At 44.3% G+C, this 23,749-nt stretch overlaps 2 protein-coding genes across 2 annotated transcripts in view; one reads left to right on the top strand and one right to left on the bottom strand.

Annotated features, from left to right (window-relative positions):
- Positions 1 to 10,215, bottom strand: part of LOC129373753 (caskin-2-like) — a 31,318-nt gene extending 21,103 nt beyond the window's left edge. Inside the window, 2 exon segments of the mRNA XM_055051829.1 lie at positions 7,683 to 7,887; positions 9,945 to 10,215. Coding sequence (XP_054907804.1) covers positions 7,683 to 7,776 — 94 coding nt within the window. The 5' untranslated portion in view covers positions 7,777 to 7,887; positions 9,945 to 10,215.
- A 9,545-nt stretch (positions 10,216 to 19,760) lies between these two features.
- Positions 19,761 to 21,270, top strand: LOC129373785 (uncharacterized). Its single transcript, XM_055051872.1, has 2 exons — positions 19,761 to 19,894; positions 20,408 to 21,270. The coding sequence occupies exons 1-2, from the start codon at positions 19,771 to 19,773 to the stop codon at positions 21,043 to 21,045; spliced, it is 762 nt and encodes a 253-aa protein (XP_054907847.1). The 5' UTR covers positions 19,761 to 19,770; the 3' UTR covers positions 21,046 to 21,270.
- Positions 21,271 to 23,749: the final 2,479 nt, after the last annotated feature.

The raw sequence follows: 23,749 nt of genomic DNA on the forward strand, positions 1-23,749 counted from the left end.
AAAACAAGAACCAAGACCAGAACCACAACCAGAACAAGAACCAGAACCAGGACCAGAACCAGGACCAAGACCAGAACCACAACCAGAACAAGAACCAGAACCAGGACCAGAACCAGGACCAAGACCAGAACCACAACCAGAACAAGAACCAGAACCAGGACCAAGACCAGAACCACAACCAGGACCAGAACCAGAACCAGGACCAGAACCAGGACCAAGACCAGAACAAGAACCAAGACCAGAACCAGAACCAAGACCAGAACCAGAACCAAGACCAGAACCACAACCAGAACAAGAACCAGAACCAGAACCAGGACCAAGACCAGAACCACAACCAAGACCAGAACCACAACCAGAACAAGAACCAGAACCAGGACCAGAACCAGAACCAGGACCAGAACAAGAACCAAGACCAGAACCACAACCAAAACAAGAACCACAACCAGGACCAGAACCACAACCAAAACAAGAACCACAACCAGAACCAGAACCAGAACCAGGACCAAGACCAGAACCACAACCAGGACCAGAACCAGGACCAGAACCAGGACCAAGACCAGAACAAGAACCAAGACCAGAACCACAACCAAAACAAGAACCACAACCAGGACCAGAACCAGGACCACAACCAGAACAAGAACCAAGACCAGAACCACAACCAGGACCAGGACCAGAACCACAACCAGGACCAGAACAAGAACCAAGACCAGAACCACAACCAGGACCAGGACCAGAACCACAACCAGGACCAGAACCACAACCAGGACCAGAACCACAACCAGGACCAGAACAAGAACCAAGACCAGAACCAGAACCAGGACCAAGACCAGAACCAGGACCAAGACCAGAACCAGAACCAGGACCAAGACCAGAACCACAACCAGAACAAGAACCACAACCAGGACCAGAACCAGGACCAGAACCAGGACCAGGACCAGAACCACAACCAGAACAAGAACCACAACCAGGACCAGAACCAGAACCAAGACCAGAACCACAACCAGAACAAGAACCACAACCAGGACCAGAACCAGGACCAGAACCAGGACCAGGACCAGAACCACAACCAGAACAAGAACCACAACCAGGACCAGAACCAGGACCAAGACCAGAACCACAACCAGAACAAGAACCAAGACCAGAACCACAACCAGGACCAGGACCAGAACCGGGACCAGACCCAGGACCAAGACCAGAACCACAACCAGGACCAGAACCAGAACCAGGACCAGAACCAGGACCAAGACCAGAACCACAACCAGGACCAGAACCAGAACCAGGACCAAGACCAGAACCACAACCAGGACCAGGACCAGAACAGCCTTCAGAACCTGGCACAGGAACACTCAGCTGGACCGGCGCCGTCTCTAGAGCAGCGCCAGAACAACTAATGGTATCGCCTCCCTGTTGGACTGCAGAAGGGCCGGTTCTGGTCCAACAGAACCATGGACCTGTTCTCTATCATCCTTCAGTCTGAAACAGGAAGCTGCTGAGTGGCAGTGCTCAGCCACTGGTTGCCATTTTTTGAGAGATGACAGGTTGAGCAGAACCTCCAGAACCAATCAGAAAAGAGAGTGGGCGTGTCTCTGCTCGCTGATTGGTCAGAAACCAGGAAGTCCTTCGCCAGTGGGAGATCCAGAAGGTTCTGGATGTCCTACCAGGTCAGAACCATCTTCACTCTGCACTGAACAGACCAAGAGATGGTTCTGATGGATCAGCTTGGTCGGATCCGGAGGCTAGATGATGTTCTGGACCAGAACCGGGCCGATGTTCCAGGACAGAGAAAATGACGTGTTGAGGTCCAGACAGCTCCTCTGTGAGCCGCTGCCTGGAGGCGCCAGGGCAGAACAATGCCCCCTGCACCCTTACTGCCCCTTCTGCCCCGCCCCGCTCTGAGTAACAATCAGTTTGGGAAAGGAAATAGGTAGGGGAGGGGGCTTCTGCTCCCTGGTGTCCAGAGTCACGATCGGGTCACAGAGTGACGCCCCGTGCGCTCAGACGTCCTGGACTCGCTTCCTGACGGGAATGCCCTGAACACGGACCTGGATCAGTGGATCTGGACTCCCAGCTGGTTCTGACCGGTCCGAAACGTCCCGGTCCGCTTCAGCTTCTCCCCCTGATATCAGACACTCAGACTGAACCAAGCTCTGACCCGGTTAGAGACCAGGAGGGACATGGCAGGAAGGAGGCCGGATCAGAACCGAACAGACCCAATGCGGGAATGTAAACACAAAGGTCACCGAGGGGTCACGGCTGACAGGAACACAGCCATGGGGAGCTAATAATTTAGCTTGCTAGCCAAATATTTTGGTAGACATTAAATTAATTTAATTAATTAAATATTCGGTTTGAATCTGTGACATTTTAGATGAATTAATAACACAGTGACTGAAAAATGAACCGTGATCAATAACACCCAGCAGGGGGCACCGGGGGCAACTCCAAACACGGTCCAAATCTTCAGGTTTCCAAACAAACGTCAGGATTCATCCTGAGCTGCTGTCAGCAGAACCAGAACCAGATGTGAATAAAACCTCTCAGCTGCCGATGTTCAGTCACCATTTTATGATGAATCTGTTTTTTGCGTTTTCGTTCATTCTGCTAATTAAATGTGACTGTGATGCGTTCACTGACTCCTGGTGCCGTCAGTTCATTGGAGCGGGGTTTCACCGCACGGACCGGGGTTTCACCGGATTCTGCAGCTGTTGTGCTGAGAATTGTCGCCTTTCTGATTCTGGCTGTTGGTTCAGCTTCAGGCCGAGTTCAGCTGTGGGGTCATAGGTCGTCTTCAACTGATGGTGTTTGCTCGCTAAATTCTGCAGTGCTAGCTCTCACCAAGCTGTGAATGGTGGAGGAAAGACGCTGTGGACCCAAAGTTCTGGTTCTATTTGCTCGTTTGAGTTTATTCTGAAGTTATGGAGATCTTCCTACGGATCCGGATCAGAACCTGAGATCGGGATCGATCCGACGTTCCTGGTACTGCTGCGTTCAGGAGAGGAACACGTCATCATTCCTCCGCTCCGCAGCAGCTGCCATTTTTCCGTCACGCTTGCTTTCAGCTCACGTTTCAAATGTTGCAAAAAAGAAAAAAAGGGAAATATGAATTAGGTGTGTTTCCACTTTCTGTTTGGAGCGAATCAACCAGGCTAGCGTGATGTCATCAGATGTAAACAGGAAGTAGCAGTCGGCAGCTAGCTTGGAGCAGAGAGACAGGTTACTTTAGCTCAGTGCTTCTAAATTATTTTCCGTTACCCCCCCCTAGCAAGAAGAAAACTATTCGCGCCCCCCACTCCCCACCGTGACTATCCATCTCTGCATAACATTTTTTCCTTATTAACATTTTTTTCGCTGAAAAAACTCTAGCGGCTTATCGGCGTGATTGGGATGTAACGTATTTAAGTGACGCGCTAATTTATTTGGCTTCATGCTGTCCGCTGCGAGCATTTTTAGACACAGCAAACACAGCGGTCTTTCCTCTTCTCCAACTGTAGTCACAGTGAAGCCAAGCTAAATACGCTTCGTCGTATTTCCTCTTCTTAGCTTTCGGTTGACTTTCTGTTGTCTCATTATCTTTGTCTCTCTCCGCTTTTCTTTTCATCCCTGTAAAAAACTTTTTCATGTTGGGGTTGTTGAATAACGGAGGCCATAGACAGAACGCAGTCGGAGCTTTTTGTTGACTTAACACTGCTAACCAAGGCAAACCTGTTGTCTTGTAAGTCGTAAAATGTTGCACTGTCGCAAACGTGACAGAAGTAACAATGAGAGCGCCACTGCCGCCTACTGTGCGCAATTACACTTTATACTAGTTCGGCCAAAAAAAAGCCTGTTCCCCAGGATCACACGCCCCCCCAGGTATCGCATCGCGCCCCCCAAAGGGGGCCCGCCCCACTATTTGAGAAGCACTGCTTTAGCTGAACTTATTCAGCTAACGTTTCAATCTTTAGCGCATTGTCGGTTTTCTGAAAAAACAAAAACCACCTAAAGTTATTGTAAAACATTATTTACATTTTTAAAAGTTTTCATGGACTTTTTCTAATGCGATGTTTAAAAACACTATGACTAAATCTGTTTCCATCTGACAGCCATGCTACTTTTGATGAAATCAGCCATTTTTCCATCAACATTTTTCTGCTGAAAGAAACAGAAAAACTGACATGTTGGAATAAAACTTAAATCTACAGAAATATCTCATGTTCAGCTCACATCTAATGTTAAAATATTCACCAACAAAAAGGTTTTGACATGAATTGATTGATCATTTATTTCATAGTTTGTCAATAATTACTTTCTGGCCATCAATTAAAAGTTTGAATCAACTCCCAGCACTAATTTTCTCTTTCTGGTTCATTTTTATTTAAATGGAGCCGATCTTCCTCCTCGTCTTCCTCGTCTCAGATGATCTTTTTGCTTTAATTTATTCATTAAAATTGTTGCTGCCACAGAAACGTGTTAAAGATGCAGATTTATTGATGAGCTTTTTACTACTAAATAAACTTTTAATGATGCGAGAAACAAACTATAAGGAGAGCGCTGAAGAATCCCACGGGATGAAGATGATGATGAAGACCAGGAAGCTCCGCCCCCGACCCGCCCAGCCTTTGTCCGGCTCCTCACTCGGCCGCTGATGTCAACCTGCAGGAATGTTTTTCCGTCCCGACTCCGAGGCGGGAATCGGCTTCCCGCGCCACGCCTTTCCAGAAACAGGAAGTGGAAACTGGAGCTTCACTGGTCACTTCCTCCTCGACTCAGTCGCTGCAACCGGTCAGACCCGGATCAGAACGTCCAGATTCACCTCCGTGTTACAGATCAAAACCAGAACCGGCGGAGCAGCCGGGGGTCGAAGGTTGCTGGTTTATTCACGTTAGAGGGAGCCTTTGTTCCCACTGTCACCGTGTGCTTTGTTCAGGATGAGGCAGCGGCCGGCTGGTGGAGGGAATATCCAGATTGATCAATAATAATTTCTGCTTCAGTTTATCGGTGATCGAAAGATCGTTCGGATTTATTCCAGACTGAAATGGAGGGAACAGGATCAGACTTGATTGAAATGAATATTAAGAAGTAGTATTTTTTTTTAGTATTCCCTCCATCCTGTTCCAACAGAGCATTACAGGGACACAGCGCCACCTTTCTGCACACACATTACCATCACACGTTTTTGGAAGTGAAGAATTGTGAAAATGTTCACAGGCGATTGGCTCCGCCCACAAGTGCTGTTCCTGAACTTCTCCATCTCCATTTTGTGACCTTTGAACCCGGTGAAACTTCAGAAAAACCAGAATGAGTCCAAATGTTTTTGTAAACCAAGATGGAGGCCGACAGAAAGCAGATTGGTTTTGTTTTGTACAACAAATAAAAGGACATTTTTAATGGAAACAGAGTAAATTGATTGATCTTTTAGTTCAAAACTAAATATTTAGTTAAACATATTGTTAGCAACCACCAAAAACAGAACCGGAACCGAGCTGCCATCCGGTAGCAGAACCTGATGGGTCGACCGACCCTGCATAACGCAGCAGATAAAGCCAGCAGGGGCCGTCTCACACACACACACACACACACAGACACACACACACAGACAGACAGACAGACAGACACACACAGACAGACAGACAGACAGACACATACACACACACACACAGACAGACACACACACAGACAGACAGACAGACAGACAGACAGACACAGACAGACACACACACATACACACACACACACACAGACAGACAGACAGACACACACAGACAGACACACACACATATACACACACAGACAGACACACACACACACACACACACACACACACACACACAGACAGACACACAGACAGACACACAGACAGACACACACACACACACACTCTCTCTCTCTCAGCCTCTCATTATTCTCCTGTTTTGATTTCAAAGCGTCTATAAAAAGTTTCCAGTGACCAGAACCAGAACCAGAACCTCATTGACTGCAGCCCTGCTGATCCAGAACCTGAACAACAACCAGAACTTTTTCATTCTGAGACGTTCAGCACTGAACCAAAACTACATTTTTGTAGTTTATTCATTTATTACTAATTAGTTAATAAATGCTGTTTCTGCTGTTGCAACAACTAAACAACAACAGCAAACATTTAGTTTGCTAATCAGTTATATTTTAAATATATCGGGTTAAATACTGAAACCAAATAAAGTTTTTACTCATCATCAACATTTTGTGGCTTTCGAAATGAATATTTAGCTTTAAAGTTTAGTTTGAACCTGTGACGTTTGTAATGACTGAATAACAGAATGAATACATGAGCATGAATAAATGAACTCATTTGTTTCCAGCAAACTGCTGCCTGGTTTCTGGTTCTGATAGAACCCCGTCGGTTCTGATCAAACCGGATCAGAGAGCGGCTCCATCACATCCTGATGTGACCCAGTTTCTGCTTCCTGCACATCTTCAGCTCAGCCCCTCCGGCTCACTGGGGCCCCGAGGGGCCCGGGGCCCGCCGCCCTGAGAGCCACTAGCACACAGAGACCCAGCAGAGTTCTGGTTCTGGACCGGAGGAAAAGACCCATTTATGTTTCTAAGTCTTAATAAAGTGAATTTCTGGGCTATTTTTAGTTTTTATTTGGCTTTAGAAATGACAGAAAAAATTTATGATTTGACGACTAAACCTTTTGAAAACGTAAAGTATATAAAATTAAGAGTTTAAGTTCAATATCTGTGCAAATGCCAAGCAAGTCAGTGCAACAGTAACACAAAGCAGCCATGAGCAACCCGACCTGAGCAACGACACAAAATAATATCGCTGAGTCATTCTAAATGTGTACTGATGGAAATGACTGTATCGCTCATTTATGTTAATTCGTAGTTTCGGCTTTCATTGAGGTGCGCTCCGGAAAGTACGGGACTCTTTTAGTTATTTGACAACTTGTCGCTGCAGAGCGAACATTCAGGCAACGAATGCAGAGGATTCGGTCCAAGAATTGTAGAATTGAATGTTTCTTCTACACATTTTTATAGCACTGGAAAACGTTAAGAATGATTGTGTCGTGTTTGTCCTCCTACAGAAACCATAATAAAACTAAAAATATATTTCCCAGCCCCATCTTTTCCCATTTTCAAACATTTTTGATGAAGCTCCAAAGAGCCACAAGGGCGGCGCTAAAGAGCCGCGGGTTGCTGACCCCCGGGCTAAATAGACAAGATCCATAGTGACCTTTAACCTTTTAATGAGCTTGTTTCAGATTCTGAAACAAGATTTTTCCTTCAGACCCGGTACAGAACCAGAACCCGACCCAGAACACAGATGCTCTCTGCGGTTCCTTACATGTGGTTTTGGGTTTACAGAACCGGTTTCTGCAGAGAACTGACTGAAAACGCTCCTGATGACCTGGGAGATGAAATGCTGCCAACAATTCCCTGGAACACCTGGATTACCCTGGAGAATCCTGGATTACCCTGGAGAATCCTGGAATACCCTGGAGAATCCTGGAATACCCTAGAGAATCCTGGATTACCCTGGAGAATCCTGGAATACCCTGGAGAGTCCTGGAATACCCAATCCTTGACGGATCTTTCCCAACTGGAAGACGTTTTCTGGTTCTAGAGCCGAAACTACGGCTCTAGTCCAATCAGAACTTCACATAATTTAAAACCAAACCCCAGAACCAGAACCCGACCCGTCAGCGCCCGCCTGGACTCACTGTTCCTGCCGGTCCTCAGCCGGGTCAGCAGCTTCTGGGTGGACAGCAGGTCTCCACTCTTCACCGCCTGAAGAAGCTCCTGCTCCTTCCCCATCCTCCTCTTCCTCCTCGGACCGGACCGGACCGGCTTCACTGGGATCCCTCCTCTTCCTCCTCCTCTTCCTCAGAGCTTCATCCTGAGCAGCAGCCTCCTCTTCCTCTGGACCTGAGAGAGGACAGGCAGCAGTGAGGAGGAGGAAGATCAAATCATCAGTCTAATCTTCATCCTCATCTCCGGACGACGTATGCAACACATACACGGTGCTGATTGACATCATTAAGAAGAACTACGACAAGATTAAGAAGCCCAAAGGAGAAGGGACAGCTCTCCTCTACTGAGATCAGCTTTTTCTTCTTCTTTGTTTTGCTTTTTTTAGACAAGCTACTGTTCTGTCTTTAAAACTGCAGGAAAAGTTCTGGTTCTGATCACATCTGGACCCAGATGGAAGTTTAAAAAGGAAGTTCCTGTTTGTACCGCCATCTTTAAATCCTCCTGATTGGAATCACCGCTAACAGTGACAGTTACTCTGAAAATTAATTGATTATTGGTTAATCAGTTGCTGATGATTCATCAACTACTCTGAAGATGAATAAATTCTAATAATTAATTGATTATTTGGATGAAATAAATGCAAAAGTTGGGTATTTAAACAATATTACACATTAAAAATGCACATGAACAAATCATTTTTCTTATTTATATTAGAAAATAAACATTAATTTCCTGAAAGTCACCAGCAGCTTCTGTTAGGAAGCGTTTGATTATTCACAGCGACAGATTTTATTTCTCTGTTTTCCTCTCAGCTGATCGTCTTTTACTGAATCTGCTTTCACCAGTTAATGATTAATCGATTTCTACATTAACTCATTATCTCATTAATCAGATTGTTCTTTGCTGGTTCTATCCGTCCGTCCATTTTCTTCCCTTTATCCGGGTCGGGTCGCGGGGTCAGCAGCCTAAGAATGGAGGCCCAGGCTTCCTTCTCCCAGCCTCTAGTTCCAGCTCCTCCAGGGGAATCCCACGGCGTTCCCACGGCGTTCCCACGGCGTTCCCAGGCCAGCAGGGAGACATCGTCCCTCCGGTGTGTCCTAAATCTACGTTTTTTTATCCATTTCATCTATGTATTTTAAAACTTACTTGGCACTAGTGGCCTTTAGTGGGCAGGAATCAAGAGGCTTTTATTTTGAAACCCATCCAGCTCTCTTTGATCCGGGTCCAGACCGGTTCTGGATCAGAACCAGGTCTGCTTCTTTAGTACATCAAACTGATCATCATTATTTATTAAATCCATCAAAAAGTTGATTTATTTCACTTGTTTGGTGTCGACTCATTTATCTATATTCACGTTTCAGATCATTTAAAAATGTTTTTCTATCCAGAAGGTTCTGTCACAGAGAGAACAGAGAGAAAACTGAGTGGAAGGAAAACATTCAAGACCAAAAACTCGACTGAATCGTGAAGCAAAGTCCTTTCAGCAGTTTGGAGCAGATGAACCTGATCTGGTCTCAGAACCTGAAGGTCCAAACCATCCCGGTAGAACTTCTCTGTCCTGCAGAACCGGAGCGGCGCAGCGGCTCTGAATCGGGTTCCACGCTGTTTCAGCTCCTCAGCAGGTTTCACTTTACCAGGTTTTCCTTCCACTCAACGTTCCACCAACCTCCTTGAATACTCCCTCTTGATGAGTCTTGATTCATAGAAATTTCACTTTTTAAGTGAATTAGTGAGAAAACTTATTGTCCGTAGAAAAAAACTGGTCTCCAGAGAATTTAAAGCCTGGTGACATGTGATTGTTTTAACCCTCAGGGCCTCCGTAGTTTACACAAACACACCTGTGACAGGTGAGGTGACAGGAGGCTTTAATTAGGCCACAGCAGCAGGAGCAGGAGGAGGTCGAGCTTCATCCAGGATCCAGTCTGTTATGTAACGGCGCGGTTCCGTCAGTCCTCCGGGCTCTCTGGGTCATCCAGAACCCCCTACGAGGACCGGAACCAGAACCAGAACCCTCTGCGTCTCTTTTTCTCTTACAGAAAATAAAACTTTCACTTTCTGTGACCCAAACGCAGCAGAGATGCTGTAATTCACGACTCGGTTCAGGTACCTGAACACAGCATGGAGGCTCCAGAACCGACCTTCGGACCGAACTTAGACCCGATTCAGAAAGAACCTTTTTCCCCCTGAAATCAGAACCAGAACCCGCTTTGGGAGCCTGGAATTAGACTCACCTTCAGGCTGAAACTTTAAATCCGCTGAACTCCCGGCGGGAGCTGCGGGAAAAGTCCGACAGCAACTGGAAAAGTGGAGCCCGGATTCCCAGCGTCCAGAAAACGGGAATATTCCAGAAAAGTTCCGGTTTTCCCGACCTTTACCTGGACCCAGAAGGCACCGGCTGCGGATTCTTCACGGTTCCGGACTGAAGGTCCAGTTCGACTCCTTTAAACGGGTTCGGGTGGTCCCGCTGGTCCAGCTTTCCCTCCTCTCCCTGAATGCCACATTCTGGACTCTCCCGAATTTACTCACGCTGTGAAGTTACCCTGAAGGCAGCAGGAAGCATCCGGCTCAGCCCTTCAAAATAAAACCTCAGCTTTTAAAATCCAACATTCCGATTTAATTATTCATCTATGAAATATTTCATCCATTTTGTTCTGACCCATTTACAACCCGAAGGTCAAAAGGTCAAACATCTCTCAATATTATCAATGTCTTAATCAGCTTTACCAACAGTCAGATCAAATGTATTAACATTCAAACTATAAACTGAAGAAATTAAATGATGTCACGAAATGAGAATAAATGTATGAAAATAAAAATTAGTATTTAAAAATCATTCATTGGAGTTAAGAAATATTTTTACACTTTTATTCCCACCATAAAATAAAATCATTTATTGTTTATTTGTTCTTACATTTATTCAATATTGAAGGTTTTCATTTAGATTAAAATACAGTTTAAAGCAACACAAACTCTTCATCGACACATAGCGAAAAGAATTTTAGGGTGATGTAGCATGAAAATAAAATCACATTTTATTTTCCCCATAATTTAAAAAATACATTTTTTAAATTTGCTTTTATTTCAATCATTCCTTCTGGGAGATGACCTGAATTAAAACTTGAATGAAAACTGGAAAATGGGATCAGCTGACATCACTGAACTACAGAAGCCCAGAGGGTCAATCCAATTAACAATATATATGAGTTTTACAAAACGTAAATCTTCATAAACAGAAAATAATTTATGAAAATGTTTTATTGCCCAGTCCCAATCTTATGTTCTCACACCAAACATGTAACAACTAGGCTTTTATTTTGAAACCCTAATCGGTTCTCTTCCGGTTGTGTTGTCGTGTCAGAGGAAAATTAAGTTATTCCAGGTTTTTCTGAAATCTCATCCCAGTCCAGAAAAATTAGTTCAGCAACAGAGAAAATCAACGACAATCCCAGTTTGACACCAAGTCACTGAACTGGAAGAGCAAGAAGATCCTGAACGCAGCCACTGCTCCGATGGAGGAGGAGGTATCATGCTGAGGGTCCAGGCCATGATGATGAAGGTCTGGCTGAGGAAGAGGAGGGTCCAGCTAATGCAATGGTCTGTTCCCAGTATGAACACTGGGAACAACCCAGAGTGACCAGTTTGAATCAATGTTTCCTCTGCAGCCAGAGCAGGTTGGAGAGAAAACCCACCTGCTGCTGCGCAGAATAAAAATCCAACCGAGGTTTAGAAATGTTCATTTTTATTTTCCTCTTTTAATCGATTCTGACCGTAGAAATCTGACCATAACAAAACGACGAGTTTATTTTATTATAATGTGAACCAGCATTGGTGGGAACACTTCAGCTAACAGCAGAGCTAATTCTTCATTCAGCTAAACCTGTTAAGGTTTAGCTAAGGTTTAGCTTCACCTAAATTCACTTTGCAGATAAAATCTAAAGCAATGTTGTTGCTTAGATTATTAACTGTTTTCTTTGGGTAACTAGACGTTATATATATTTCTGCTCTTATTTTGAAGTAGTGAATACTGTTTTCACTGCAGTTCAGTTTCCTCGCGTTCTTCTTTAATAATAAATGCACAAATTCAAATATATGGATTGTTTTGAGAGCCTCCTCACATTTCAACACAATCGACATTAGCGCTTTAGCATTAGCTTTTGCTAAGTAGCGCTCTATCCTTAGCTTTTGCTAAATAGCACTTTAGCATTAGCTTTTGCTAAATAGCATTAGCTTTTGCTAAGTAGTGCTCTATCCTTAGCTTTTGCTAAATAGCACTTTAGCATTAGCTTTTGCTAAATAGCATTAGCTTTTGCTAAGTAGTGCTCTATCCTTAGCTTTTGCTAAATAGCACTTTAGCATTAGCTTTTGCTAAATAGCATTAGCTTTTGCTAAGTAGCGCTCTATCCTTAGCTTTTGCTAAATACCACTTTACCATTAGCTTTTGCTAAATAGCACTGTGTCAGTAACTTTTGCTAAATAGCGCTTTAGCATCAGCTTTTGCTAAATAGCGCTGTACCATTAGTGGGACTAATGTTTAGATTAATGCTTCAAGGTTAGCCAAGCTAACTTTAGCTAGTGGTGTGGCCTACGAATAAAAATAAAAAAACATCAGCATTAGTTGATTTGTGGATGAATATTAGCACAGAAATTTAGAATAAAACACCAGTAGATAAAACTTCCCATATTCAGCTGAAAGTTTCCAGTTTCCTGACAGTCTGGAAGGCTTTAGAAGTGGATCCTCAGAGCACTTCCTCTTCCTCTCTGGAACAACCGCAGCGCCCCCTACAGGCCGCCCTCCATCTGCAGGTTGTGGTTGGCGAAGAAGCGCAGCGGCCTCGGCACCGAGTCGCAGTGAGGATACAAGTCATCATCGTTCCAGGTGATGAAGCCGTAAGCCGAAACCTGCAGAACACAGACGAATTCTGACCCAGAAGTTCTGGTTCCTTCATCTGGACCCGATTCTCCATGCAGTTGTCAAGCTAAACGTGTCGGTCATCAGTTACTACAGTGACCAATGGTTACTACAGTAACTCCATGTAAACTCTGGCAGCAGCCAGGTTGTTTCTCTCCCTTAGACCGACGCTGCAGCAGGAGGCTCAGTACTCCGCCCTGAGGAGCTCCGGATCCACATCACACTTCCAGCAGAGGTTCTGATTGGTCCAGAGGTTCCTACCAGAACCCTTCATTACCTTGCTATTTATCCTGGTTCTGCTGGTTCTGATGTTATGATGGTTCTGATGATCCGGCTGGGGTCATCCTGAGCCGTTTCTGTAGTCATGATGCTACTGGCTGCAAAATGAGATCTTCTTCTTGCTGCTCTCCATTATTGGTTGTTATTTCTTCTGTTAACTTTTTGGTTCCTCTGAGTTTTTTCCTCTCCACCTGGTCCTGTTCTGATTGGGTGTTCCGTTCTGGAGGCGGGGCATCAGCTGACATGATGCTGCCAACGCCTGATCGTTCTCCTCTCCTGCTGTTAACTTTCCTCTGATATAGAAAGTTCTCCCGGTTCAGTTCTTCTGCTCTGTCTTGTCAAACCTCCAGTCAGGTCAGAGGGAGGCTCTGGCTGAGTCCGGTTCTGTTTCTGGTTCACCTGGAGGTTTCTTCCTGTTAAAGGTGAGTTTTTCCTCTCTACTGTCGCCCCCTGCTGCTCAGGAGGAGTGATGCATTTCTTCAAGAATTTTTTGACGACTTTGAATAATAAACTGAGCGGATCTTGATTCATTATTAGTGACCTGAGATAATGTCAACTTAAACCAGATAATCTGAATGTAATCTGAAAAACAAACTAATCTCTCTTCCCCTTTCAGGTGATTTCAGTTCTCTGAGCCTCAGCTGGACCAACCAGAGCTTGTTTACCTGGTCAAAGGCGCACAAGGCCATCAGCAGCATCAGAGCTCCGGTACTCGCCATGTACAAGTCCCGAGTCAGCAAGTCAGTCATCCAAGGAAGACTTCAAGAGGCTGAACACCAACAGATCAGGTTCAAAAGTCAGAGCAAAGCGCCGATCTGTTCCTGAGCGGCTAGCTACCTGAGAGGTAAGCTACCTGAGCAGCTAGCTACCTGAGCAGCTAGCTACCTGAGAGGCTAGCTACCTGAGCAGCTAGCTACCTGAGAGGTAAGCTACCTGAGCGGCTAGCTACCTCAGCAGCTAGCTACCTGAGAGGTAAGCTACCTGAGCAGCTAGCTACCTGAGAGGTAAGCTACCTGAGCAGCTAGCTACCTGAGCAGCTAGCTACCTGAGCAGGTAGCTACCTGAGCGGCTAGCTACCTGAGAGGTTAGCTACCTGAGCAGCTAGCTACCTGAGAGGCTAGCTACCTGAGCAACTAGCTACCTCAGCAGCTAGCTACCTGAGCAGCTAGCTACCTGAGAGGTAAGCTACCTGAGCATCTAGCTACCTGAGAGGCTAGCTACCTGAGCAGCTAGCTACCTGAGAGGTAAGCTACCTGAGCAGCTAGCTACCTGAGAGGCTAGCTACCTGAGCAGCTAGCTACCTGAGCAGCTAGCTACCTGAGAGGCTAGCTACCTGAGCAGCTAGCTACCTGAGCAGCTAACTATCAGAGAATCTAAACTCACTTGCGCGTCAGGTATGAGATGAGCATCCTTATGGCTTCAGGCAGTTTGTGGCCAAAATACTTCCAGGGTCTGTGGAGGCAACAGGAAGTGGTCAGGATGAGCCGCTGAAGCTCTGATTCTGTTGGATTTATTTGGAAAGTACAATAGAATCATCTTGATTGAAATCAGGAGAAACGCTTTGATTTTATTCACAGATCAAATTTAAACAAAAACATGGAAACAGAAAATATATTTATTTTGTGTTTGGAATAAATGTTCATATTTTCTTTGAATAATTAGATAATAATAATAATAATAATAATAATAATAATAATAATAATAATAATAATAATAATAATAAAACACATGAGAAATGAGAAAATGTTTACTTGTAGTCATTTAGTATTTCAGCTTCCTGTCTGGAAGCTCTGAGTTTGAGGCACTCCTGCCATCTGATGGTAGACATTGGAACTGCAGCTGATACAGTAAAAAGAACCGGTTCTTCCGGGCTGAACCGAATGGTATAATAATAACAGAGTGAATTTGATTGAGACCCAAAACATGGATGGATTCACACCTTTAAAACATTTTAATGGATTAAAATAGTATTTGCAATAAAAGAATAAAATACTGAAAAGACTTTGTCATGTAAAACTGTATAATAAAGAAGGCAAATAAACCTCAGCTATCAAATGGTAAATTTGGATAATTTGCTAACGATGTAACTTGGGTTGGCTCAATGGGTTGGTACTTGTAAAGCCTTATCAATAGCTGGAGATCATAGGAATAATAAGCTTTGCTAACAAAATGACAATATTCAAACAATAATTACCACAATTCTTGATGAATAATGTCCCAGGCTCACCATGAGTACAGCCAGAGCATTTCTGCTAAAATTAAATGCACTGAACAATGTTTCAAATTATTTAGAAAGTACAATAGAATCATTTAGTCCAGGTTTGACTAGATTCGTTTTTCAACTACAGTCCCAAATTGGAAGCTTCAGTCAGAAACCAACTCCGGCTGGGTGACGTGTTTGGGTGCGTCAGGGGCGCCGCCAGCAATCATGATGAATACTGCAACTGCTCCTCCCCACACAGCTGGGCATACTATATGAAAATAGGTTGCTTAAATGTTTTGTATTGGTTTTAGCTTGCTGAAAGGTCTCTACCCACCAGCAACAGTCACAGGCAACATGCAAAATATAGATGAGATGGGGTTAGGATATATGGGTATATGAATATGCAGCAGGGCCGGAGCTTCAGGGGGGTCAGGACAGGTCACGCAATCATTTGGATCAGCTGTTCTCATCTAAAACTTGCAGAGCAGGACTGAGGACTGGAGCTCTGCTGTTGAGGGTTCATTCTGTCGGCCAACAATGAAATATGGCTGTTCTCCTCCATCATGTGTTTTATGTCCCTTTCGGTGTGTTGTTTTTATTTTTTAAAACTTTGCCTTTTATTTTTTATACTTGCTGTAACATCAGTTGCCCATTTGGGACACGAATAATTCTGAATCTGTATCTAGCTTCTCAGGCTAGCAGCTGATAGCTGCCAGAGCATGCTACTGTTAAGAATTAAAAAGAGGAATAACTTGATTTAGCTAGTTAATTTATTCCTCTGTCCTAGGTTCTTGTGTCTGTGTACGTGTGGAGGGAGAAAAACCAATCATACGACAGCTGACTTCAGATATTTCCAGAGTTTTATCCAAAGAATTCAATGCAATACAGAATGTTACAACAGCATTACATCTGAATTATCAAGAAGTCCAACACATGACAAACATAGAATTACCTGCATGAGTTGAAAGGAAACAGAAATAAACAAAATGCATTTTGGAAATCTCTCACTCAGCACAAAGAGATTCGAACTTCTGCTGCAAAACAAACCATTTTATAAGAATGTGCATTCTCCTCATTTAAATATATGCATTAGGAGGTGTGTTTTTCCTTTGTGTGGGCTGTCTTAAATGTTAATTTTATTACCTCTGAGACCCACTGAAACACCCAGCTCTTCTCCTACCAGCCTTCTTAGACGATCTGATTTATGGCGTGCAGCTGGAACGTTATCTCTGCCTCAAAATGCTTCAACAAGTAACCAGTTGGTGTTTTTAACCAAGCTTGCACAAAATGTAATGCTAAATAATGACTATAAGTTTGGATCTAAGAAGTAACTAGTTCAAAACATGCTTAAAGAAATATATTTAATTCTAATATAGATAAAATTATTTATAAAAGTTTTAAGATCCTAGTGAACTTTTGAACCATGCTCAGGAATTTGTTAATTGCCTGGCAGACAGACTCCCTGTCTAAAGAGATTCTAGGCCTGTCTTTTCTGTAGAATCCTCCCTAAGAATTTATAAGTTCAGACAGTCAGCAGTTGTTTTAGTTTGGATTTGTATCTAAGTTTATCTTAACCTAAAAGTTAACTTATGTACTATTGTGCTACTTTAAAATTCTATTTCAACACTACTCATGCTGCCAAATTTAATAAACAAACAATCATAACACTGTAAAGTACAGAAACTTTTATCATAACTAAATCAACAACTTAATTAGCAAAACTAGTATGAACAAGATTTAAAGTTCAGCGCTACTAAGCTAACGGTTCCACTTTCTCTTCTGTTGTAGAATACTGGCATCTGGTGGCCAAAACAGGTATCACACTGCAGCAGGGCCATGACAGCAGTCAGCTGTTTCAATAACAAACATACAAGTTTATTCATCTAGAACCTCAGCTGCCCGAAATCCTTCACAATAATCACACAGAGAAATGATGAAGAAAAACTGAAGTTTGATTAAAAAAAAAGAAAACTGGCAGAAAATATCAGAAACTAATAATATGGATAAAATATGGAGAAAAACCAAGACATGCTTAATTTTTGTAATTCACAAAAAAAGAAGAAGAAGAAGCTTGAATGAGTACCAATATCCCCCTCTACCTTCAATCAGGTCAGAAATGGTTTTAGAAGTTTGACTTCTGGTTTGACTTCCTCACCTGCAGGCGAGGAAATCAAACTATTCCAGTTCACCTGCAGACTGGGAGCTGTGGGAGAACAGGGTTCCCTGCTCAGGCCTGAAAACAAAAGTTGAAAAGGTGAAGAAAAGCTCTAGATCTATAACTCTAGATCTATAACTCTGAGACTTTGAACTCAGTGAGGATGACATCATCACGTTAGTAAGTGAGGTCATCATCCCCCAGCAGCACTCTGTGTGTGTTTAACGTCTGAGGAAGAATAACGGTCCAGTCTGCGTTCAATTCATTGTTGCCTAAAGTTTTATTTAACGCAACCTGGAGGATTTCATAGGGCCTGTTGCAATGGGAACAAACTCTGGATCAGACACATCGTTGCTGTGTCACGATGAGAGGCGACCAGGAACCGGGCCAGGAACCGGGCCAGGAACCGGGCCAGGAACCGGGCCGGAGGAGGAACCGGGCCAGGAACCAGGCCAGGAACCCGACCGGAGGAGAACTGAGAAAAGGTGAGTCTTCAGACAGGGGACTAATGAAGGGAAAGATGGTGGAACCTGTGGCGGCTGGCGGTCTGAGCTTTGGGGTCAGGGGTCAGGGGTTCCTGGGTTTCCCAGTAGCTGCTGCAGTTTCCAGGTGGAGCAGTCCAGCAGCAGACTGGGGGTGGAGAAGCAGCAGCTGGGTGGTGCTCATGGGGGTATCCAGGGAAGGCCTAGTGGAGCAGCAAGGATCAGGTCAATGAGCAACAGAGAAAGGCCAGAGCTGGATCTACGAGGAAGGAATAGATGGGAGGAGTCAGAACAAGTTAAAGTCTGTAAAAGCAACACTGAGAGCGAGACTGGACCGCTGTGAAGCAGAACCTTCTGGCCTCAGGGAAGCCGCTCCTACTGGAGCTCCTTGCTGGTTGGTGACGATGAGCCCCATCTGGATCATCCCAGCTAGATCCAGGATTTCATTTACGGTTTTTCTCATTTATTAGTCAATTATTTTCCTTCATGTGTTTTATCTTGATGAATTTGTGTCTCAGTTCTTTTTAAGCTCAACTTTTCAGTAAAGCACTGATTGGTCTTGTGAAATAAATTCACGTTGCTTCAGGTCTCTTACATCCATGTCTGCCTTGAGCCAATTCATCCAGTTTTAAAACACTTTTAGCATTTTTGCAATAAGTTCAGGATGTTTTGGACCATTCAGTGTCTCTGGCTGGAAAATCCGTGTGAGGAACTTTGTTTGCAAATCTGATCATGTTCTGCAGTTCTGACCTGCGGCTCCTTCAGGGAGAAGAACCAACATGTTTTTTTTCCCATCATCCATTTCATCAGCGTTTCTGAAGAAATGTTTCGCAACGTTTTCCACACATTGACGTCAAAGCCGATCATTTCTGTTCTGTTCTAAAACTGCTGTGGGCGTTTTTGGTGGCCAAATGTACTTAATCCAATGTCTGTTTAAAACACCTGACACTTAACATTTCAAATGTGTGAAGCTCACTAATTTGATTAAATTGCTTCCCAGATGTAGAAAATTGATTTTAAATCATTTCTTAATTTTTATCTGTTTGGTGTATTTTGTCATGCAGGACAGTGTTTGAAGTTCCAAAAACTGAATAAATGTTTTGTAACTTTGTACAATCACTGTGATCAGTTCTTACGCATAATGCACTTAAATAAATGTTTAACTGAGTAAAATTATTGTTGAAATTGTATATTAAAAAGTCTGAAGTTATTCATTATATGTTTTTGTAAAAGTGAAATTTGTTTAATATAAAAAAACGAGTCCACTTTCATTAGTTCTATTTAGTCTTGCAATGAGTTAATTTATGCGGCTCCTAAACCAAAATGAGTTTGACACCCTGTTGTAAAGCCTTATCAAGTCCAGAGGACTTCAGTCATTCACACAGTTAAAAATAGCTGGAGATCATAGGAATCTGTGGCTGGTCCGATCCGGTCCGATCCGGTCCGGTCCGATCCGGTCTGGTCCGGATCAGACGACTATCGACCCAAAACATGAGAAAAACTCAAGCCGGCTCTGATTCCTGCAGCAGAACCAACGGTCCAGAACGCTGCTGGAGTTCTGACGAGAACCAGGAGGATAGAAACACCACCTGGTTCTACATCACCTGGTTCTACATCACCTGGTTCTACATCACCTGGTTCTAAACCTGGTTCTAAACCACCTGGTTCTAAACCACCTGGTTCTACATCACCTGGTTCTACACCACCTGGTTCTACATCACCTGGTTCTACATCACCTGGTTCTACATCACCTGGTTCTACACCACCTGGTTCTAAACCACCTGGTTCTAAACCACCTGGTTCTACATCACCTGGTTCTACACCACCTGGTTCTACATCACCACCTGCAGAGGTCACCACCTGCAGAGGTCACGACCCTGAGAGGTCATGTTCCTCCTTGGTTTATTTTCCAGCCAGCTCTCATGGATCTGTGGTTCTGGTTCAGTGAGTCGAGTCTCCGCTGCTGATTCCCTGCCGGCGTTCTGCAGCCGGTTTTTCCGGCTCGGTGGCAGCAGGTGACATCGGCTTCATGGGAGGAAACTTCCGATTCGCTGCGATAAAAAGAGAAGACGCTTCGCCTCCAGAGAGCAGCGCTACGAAGACGCAGGCCGACCGGTTCCCTTCCAGAGCAACGATGAGCAACGGACCTGAGAGTAAGTCCAACCCAGCTGCTGTTCACCTGGACCTTCAAATTCAATTTTAACATCAACTTTTCATATTTTAAGCCAATTTTCATAATTTGCTGGGACTTACTGTACTTAATTTTATGTTTATCAATTTCTCTTTATGATTCAATCTGATTAAATTTGCCAGTTCTTATAGCTTTGATGTTTTTTTTTTACAAATATAGTTAAAATATGAACCTTTAAAACAGTTTTCCTTCTTCATCTGACATGAACCCCAGGCAGTTCAGGAGATTTGAGTTCAGTTTTTAACAGAATAAATCATTGAAAGTTTCCAGATTTAATACAGACTAGAGTTTTCTCATGTTAGCATTTTGTATGTTAGCATTCCTGCTAAGTTCAAAGTTCAAACTGAACAGAAACTCAATGCTGAAATGACTCCAGTGATGTGTTGCTCTTTATGAAATCAGTTCCATGTTAGTTGTTTGAATCCTGATGTTGTGGTTTTACAGTGAACTGAGCCTGAATGTTTTTGTCCATCAGGCTCAGAGGAATCCCAGATCAAGGTTCTGGTTCTGGGAAGAGATGAATCTGGGAAAGAGTCTGTTGTAAATGCCATGAGGGGACAGTTCAACCCAGAGGAGTCATCCGAAAACCCTAAGCTGACAAGAGGAACCGTCTGTTTGGAGGACAGATCCATTAAGGTGTCGGTTCTGAATGCTTCTTGTGTGTGTTGCAAGGAGTCCAAGGAAGACATCCAAGAATCCATCAAAAAGATCAAGAAAGACATCAGGAACATCAGTCCTGGCCCTCATGTGATCATCTGGGTTTCAAAGGAACGAAACGAAGAAAAGGACAAGCTGCTGTCAGCTTTTCATAAGGCTTTTCATGACAAGAAGCGCGTCCTGTTTGTGCCCATTGGAGATGAAATCCCAGAAAAAGATGAGAAGACCCTCACCTTCACAGAATCTGAGGAATGGGGGAAAACTCTGCTGGAAAGAGTCGTTAAGATAAATAACGATAACAACAGCAAGCCGTGCGAGATGAATTTGCTTGAGAAAAAGTTGGATAAATTCTCCAAACAGCTGGTAAACAATTTTGAGAAATCCGAGCGTACTGAGACTGTGCATACATGTCTGGATGCACTGAAGGACTGGTCCTGTAAAAAATTCTTCAAATAGTAAAGTGATGCAGAAGCTCAGCTTTGCAAAGCTTCTTCAGTTCCCGTTTGTCCTGCTGTAGCTGGCAGGTTGTCGGTTCAATCCCCAGTGTGCTCCTTTGTTTTAGGGTGGTGGTGGTGCAGTTTTAGTTTTAACTGTTTATTCTGCTGCAGCTGAAATAATCATTTATTTCTGCTGCATGTTTCCTCTGTATGAGCATCAATAAAACTGTCTGCTCTCCTCTGATCTGCTTTGCTTTGTTATCTGAACCTCAGCAGCAGCTGATGCATCTGGTGGCTCGCAGTGATGAGGTCATCACTGTGACATCATCAGCAGGGCCGTGTCTAACCTCTGCAGGGGCTCCTTTTTAAAATCATCCAGGTTCAGATGAACATGTCGGGCTAAATTGTCATGATGCAGTTTGTTGAAATGTGAACCCAAGTACAGAGAAATGGCAGCAGCTGAGTTTGATGATTTAATCAATAAGTATTGAAAACTTACAACAAGAAAACCCAGAAGCTCCAGGGTAGCAGCAAGACATGAAGGATCCATGCAGCGAGGTCGCAGCGTGGACTGAGGCTGACATCCAGGGAGGAGAGAGCAGGCGGCGGGCTGAGGGGCGGCAGGAACACAGGGACATACAGGAGCTAACACCACGCTAACAATGAGCTAACGCCACGCTAACACCACGCTAACAGAGAGTAAACGCCACGCTAACACAGAGCTAACGTCACGCTAACACCACGCTAACACAGAGCTAACGCCACGCTAACACCACGCTAACAGAGAGTAAACGCCACGCTAACACAGAGCTAACGTCACGCTAACACCAAGCTAACACCATGCTAACACAGAGCTAATGTCACACTAACACCAAGCTAACACCACGCTAACAGAGAGTAAACGCCACGCTAACACCAAGCTAACACCACGCTAACAGAGAGTAAACGCCACGCTAACACAGAGCTAACGTCACGCTAACACCAAGCTAACACCAAGCTAACACAGAGCTAACGCCACGCTAACACCACACTAACAGAGAGTAAACGCCACACTAACACAGAGCTAACGTCACGCTAACACCAAGCTAACACCACGCTAACAGAGAGTAAACGCCACGCTAACACCAAGCTAACACCACGCTAACAGAGAGTAAATGCCACGCTAACACAGAGCTAACGTCACGCTAACACCACGCTAACAGAGAGTAAAAGCCATGCTAATACAGAGCTAACGCCACGCTAACACCACGCTAACAGAGAGTAAACGCCACACTAACACAGAGCTAACATCACGCTAACACCAAGCTAAGACCACGCTAACAGAGAGTAAACGCCACGCTAACACCAAGCTAACACCACGCTAACAGAGAGTAAATGCCACGCTAACACAGAGCTAACGTCACGCTAACAGAGAGTAAAAGCCATGCTAATACAGAGCTAACGTCACGCTAACACCAAGCTAACACCACGCTAACAAAGAGCACAGAGCAGACCGACGTGAACGCTCTGCACTCTGGATCCTTCATCATGGTGTAAAGCTTTGCATCCAGACCTGCTTCATTATTGATTGTCTCATCATCTCTCTTATTGAGCACAATTCATGAATAAACCTGATTGAGTCATTTTACCTGAACAGTGCTTGGAAAGAGATTTTTGAAACAAAAACAGGGATCCAAATGAAAAGAATAAAAGAACCATGTGTAAAGAAACAAGGCTGTTGTACGAGTTTTCCAGCTAATAGTGAAGAACCGACTATTTATCTGGAAAATAGAAGTAAACAGCTGGTTCTCCCTGAAAAACTCAAACCACGAGCGTTAAAGCGCTTGCATGACGACATGAACTATGTCGGTCCTGACAAGGTCAACATGAAACAAGGCATTGAGGATTATGTGACCAAGAAATGTAGATGCATTAAACAAAAACATCCCACTCTCCCACAGACAACTCCAATGGGATCCAGCACAACTACTGCGCCATTTGAGTTGCTCTCAATTGCAGTGTTGAAATCTCGGAGTCAAGTAAAAGTAAAGGAACCTCTCCAAAATGTGACTTTGGTAAAAGTCCAAGTTACTGAAATGTTACTTGAGTTAAAGTCTTAAAGTATCTGTTGAACAGAGCCCTGCTTTTAAAGCCACAGGCTCCGCCCACAGAAAGCCACAGGCTCCACCCACAGAAAGCCACAGGCTCCACCCACAGAAAGCCACAGGCTCCACCCACAGAAAGCCACAGGCTCCACCCACAGAAAGTCACAGGCTCCGCCCACAGAAAGTCACAGGCTCCACCCACAGAAAGTCACAGGCTCCACCCACAGAAAGTCACAGGCTCCACCCACAAAAAGTTACAGGCTCCGCCCACAGAAAGTCAGAGGCTCCACCCACAGAAAGTCACAGGCTCCACCCACAAAAAGTTACAGGCTCCGCCCACAGAAAGTCACAGGCTCCTCCCACAGAAAGTCACAGGCTCCACCCACAGAAAGTCACAGGCTCCACCCACAGAAAGTCACAGGCTGCAACCACAGAAAGTCACAGGCTCCACCCACAGAAAGTCACAGGCGCCACCCACAGAAAGTCACAGGCTCCACCCACAGAAAGTCACAGGCTCCACCCACAGAAAGTCACAGGCTCCGCCCACAGAAAGTCACAGGCTCCACCCACAGAAAGTCACAGGCTCCGCCCACAGAAAGTCACAGGCTCCACCCACAAAAAGTCACAGGCTCCAACCAC

The sequence above is a fragment of the Poeciliopsis prolifica genome, unplaced genomic scaffold (assembly GCF_027474105.1).
Source record: "Poeciliopsis prolifica strain line A6 unplaced genomic scaffold, Auburn_PproV2 SCAFFOLD034, whole genome shotgun sequence".
Taxonomy (NCBI): domain Eukaryota; kingdom Metazoa; phylum Chordata; class Actinopteri; order Cyprinodontiformes; family Poeciliidae; genus Poeciliopsis; species Poeciliopsis prolifica.

Bases quoted from the DNA above. Each gene is read 5' to 3' on its own strand.
- LOC129373785 (XM_055051872.1), top strand. From the start codon at position 19,771: ATGGGAGGAAACTTCCGATTCGCTGCGATAAAAAGAGAAGACGCTTCG. The intron at 19,895-20,407 runs GTAAGTCCAACC...TTTGTCCATCAG, and splicing joins GATGAGCAACGGACCTGAGA to GCTCAGAGGAATCCCAGATC.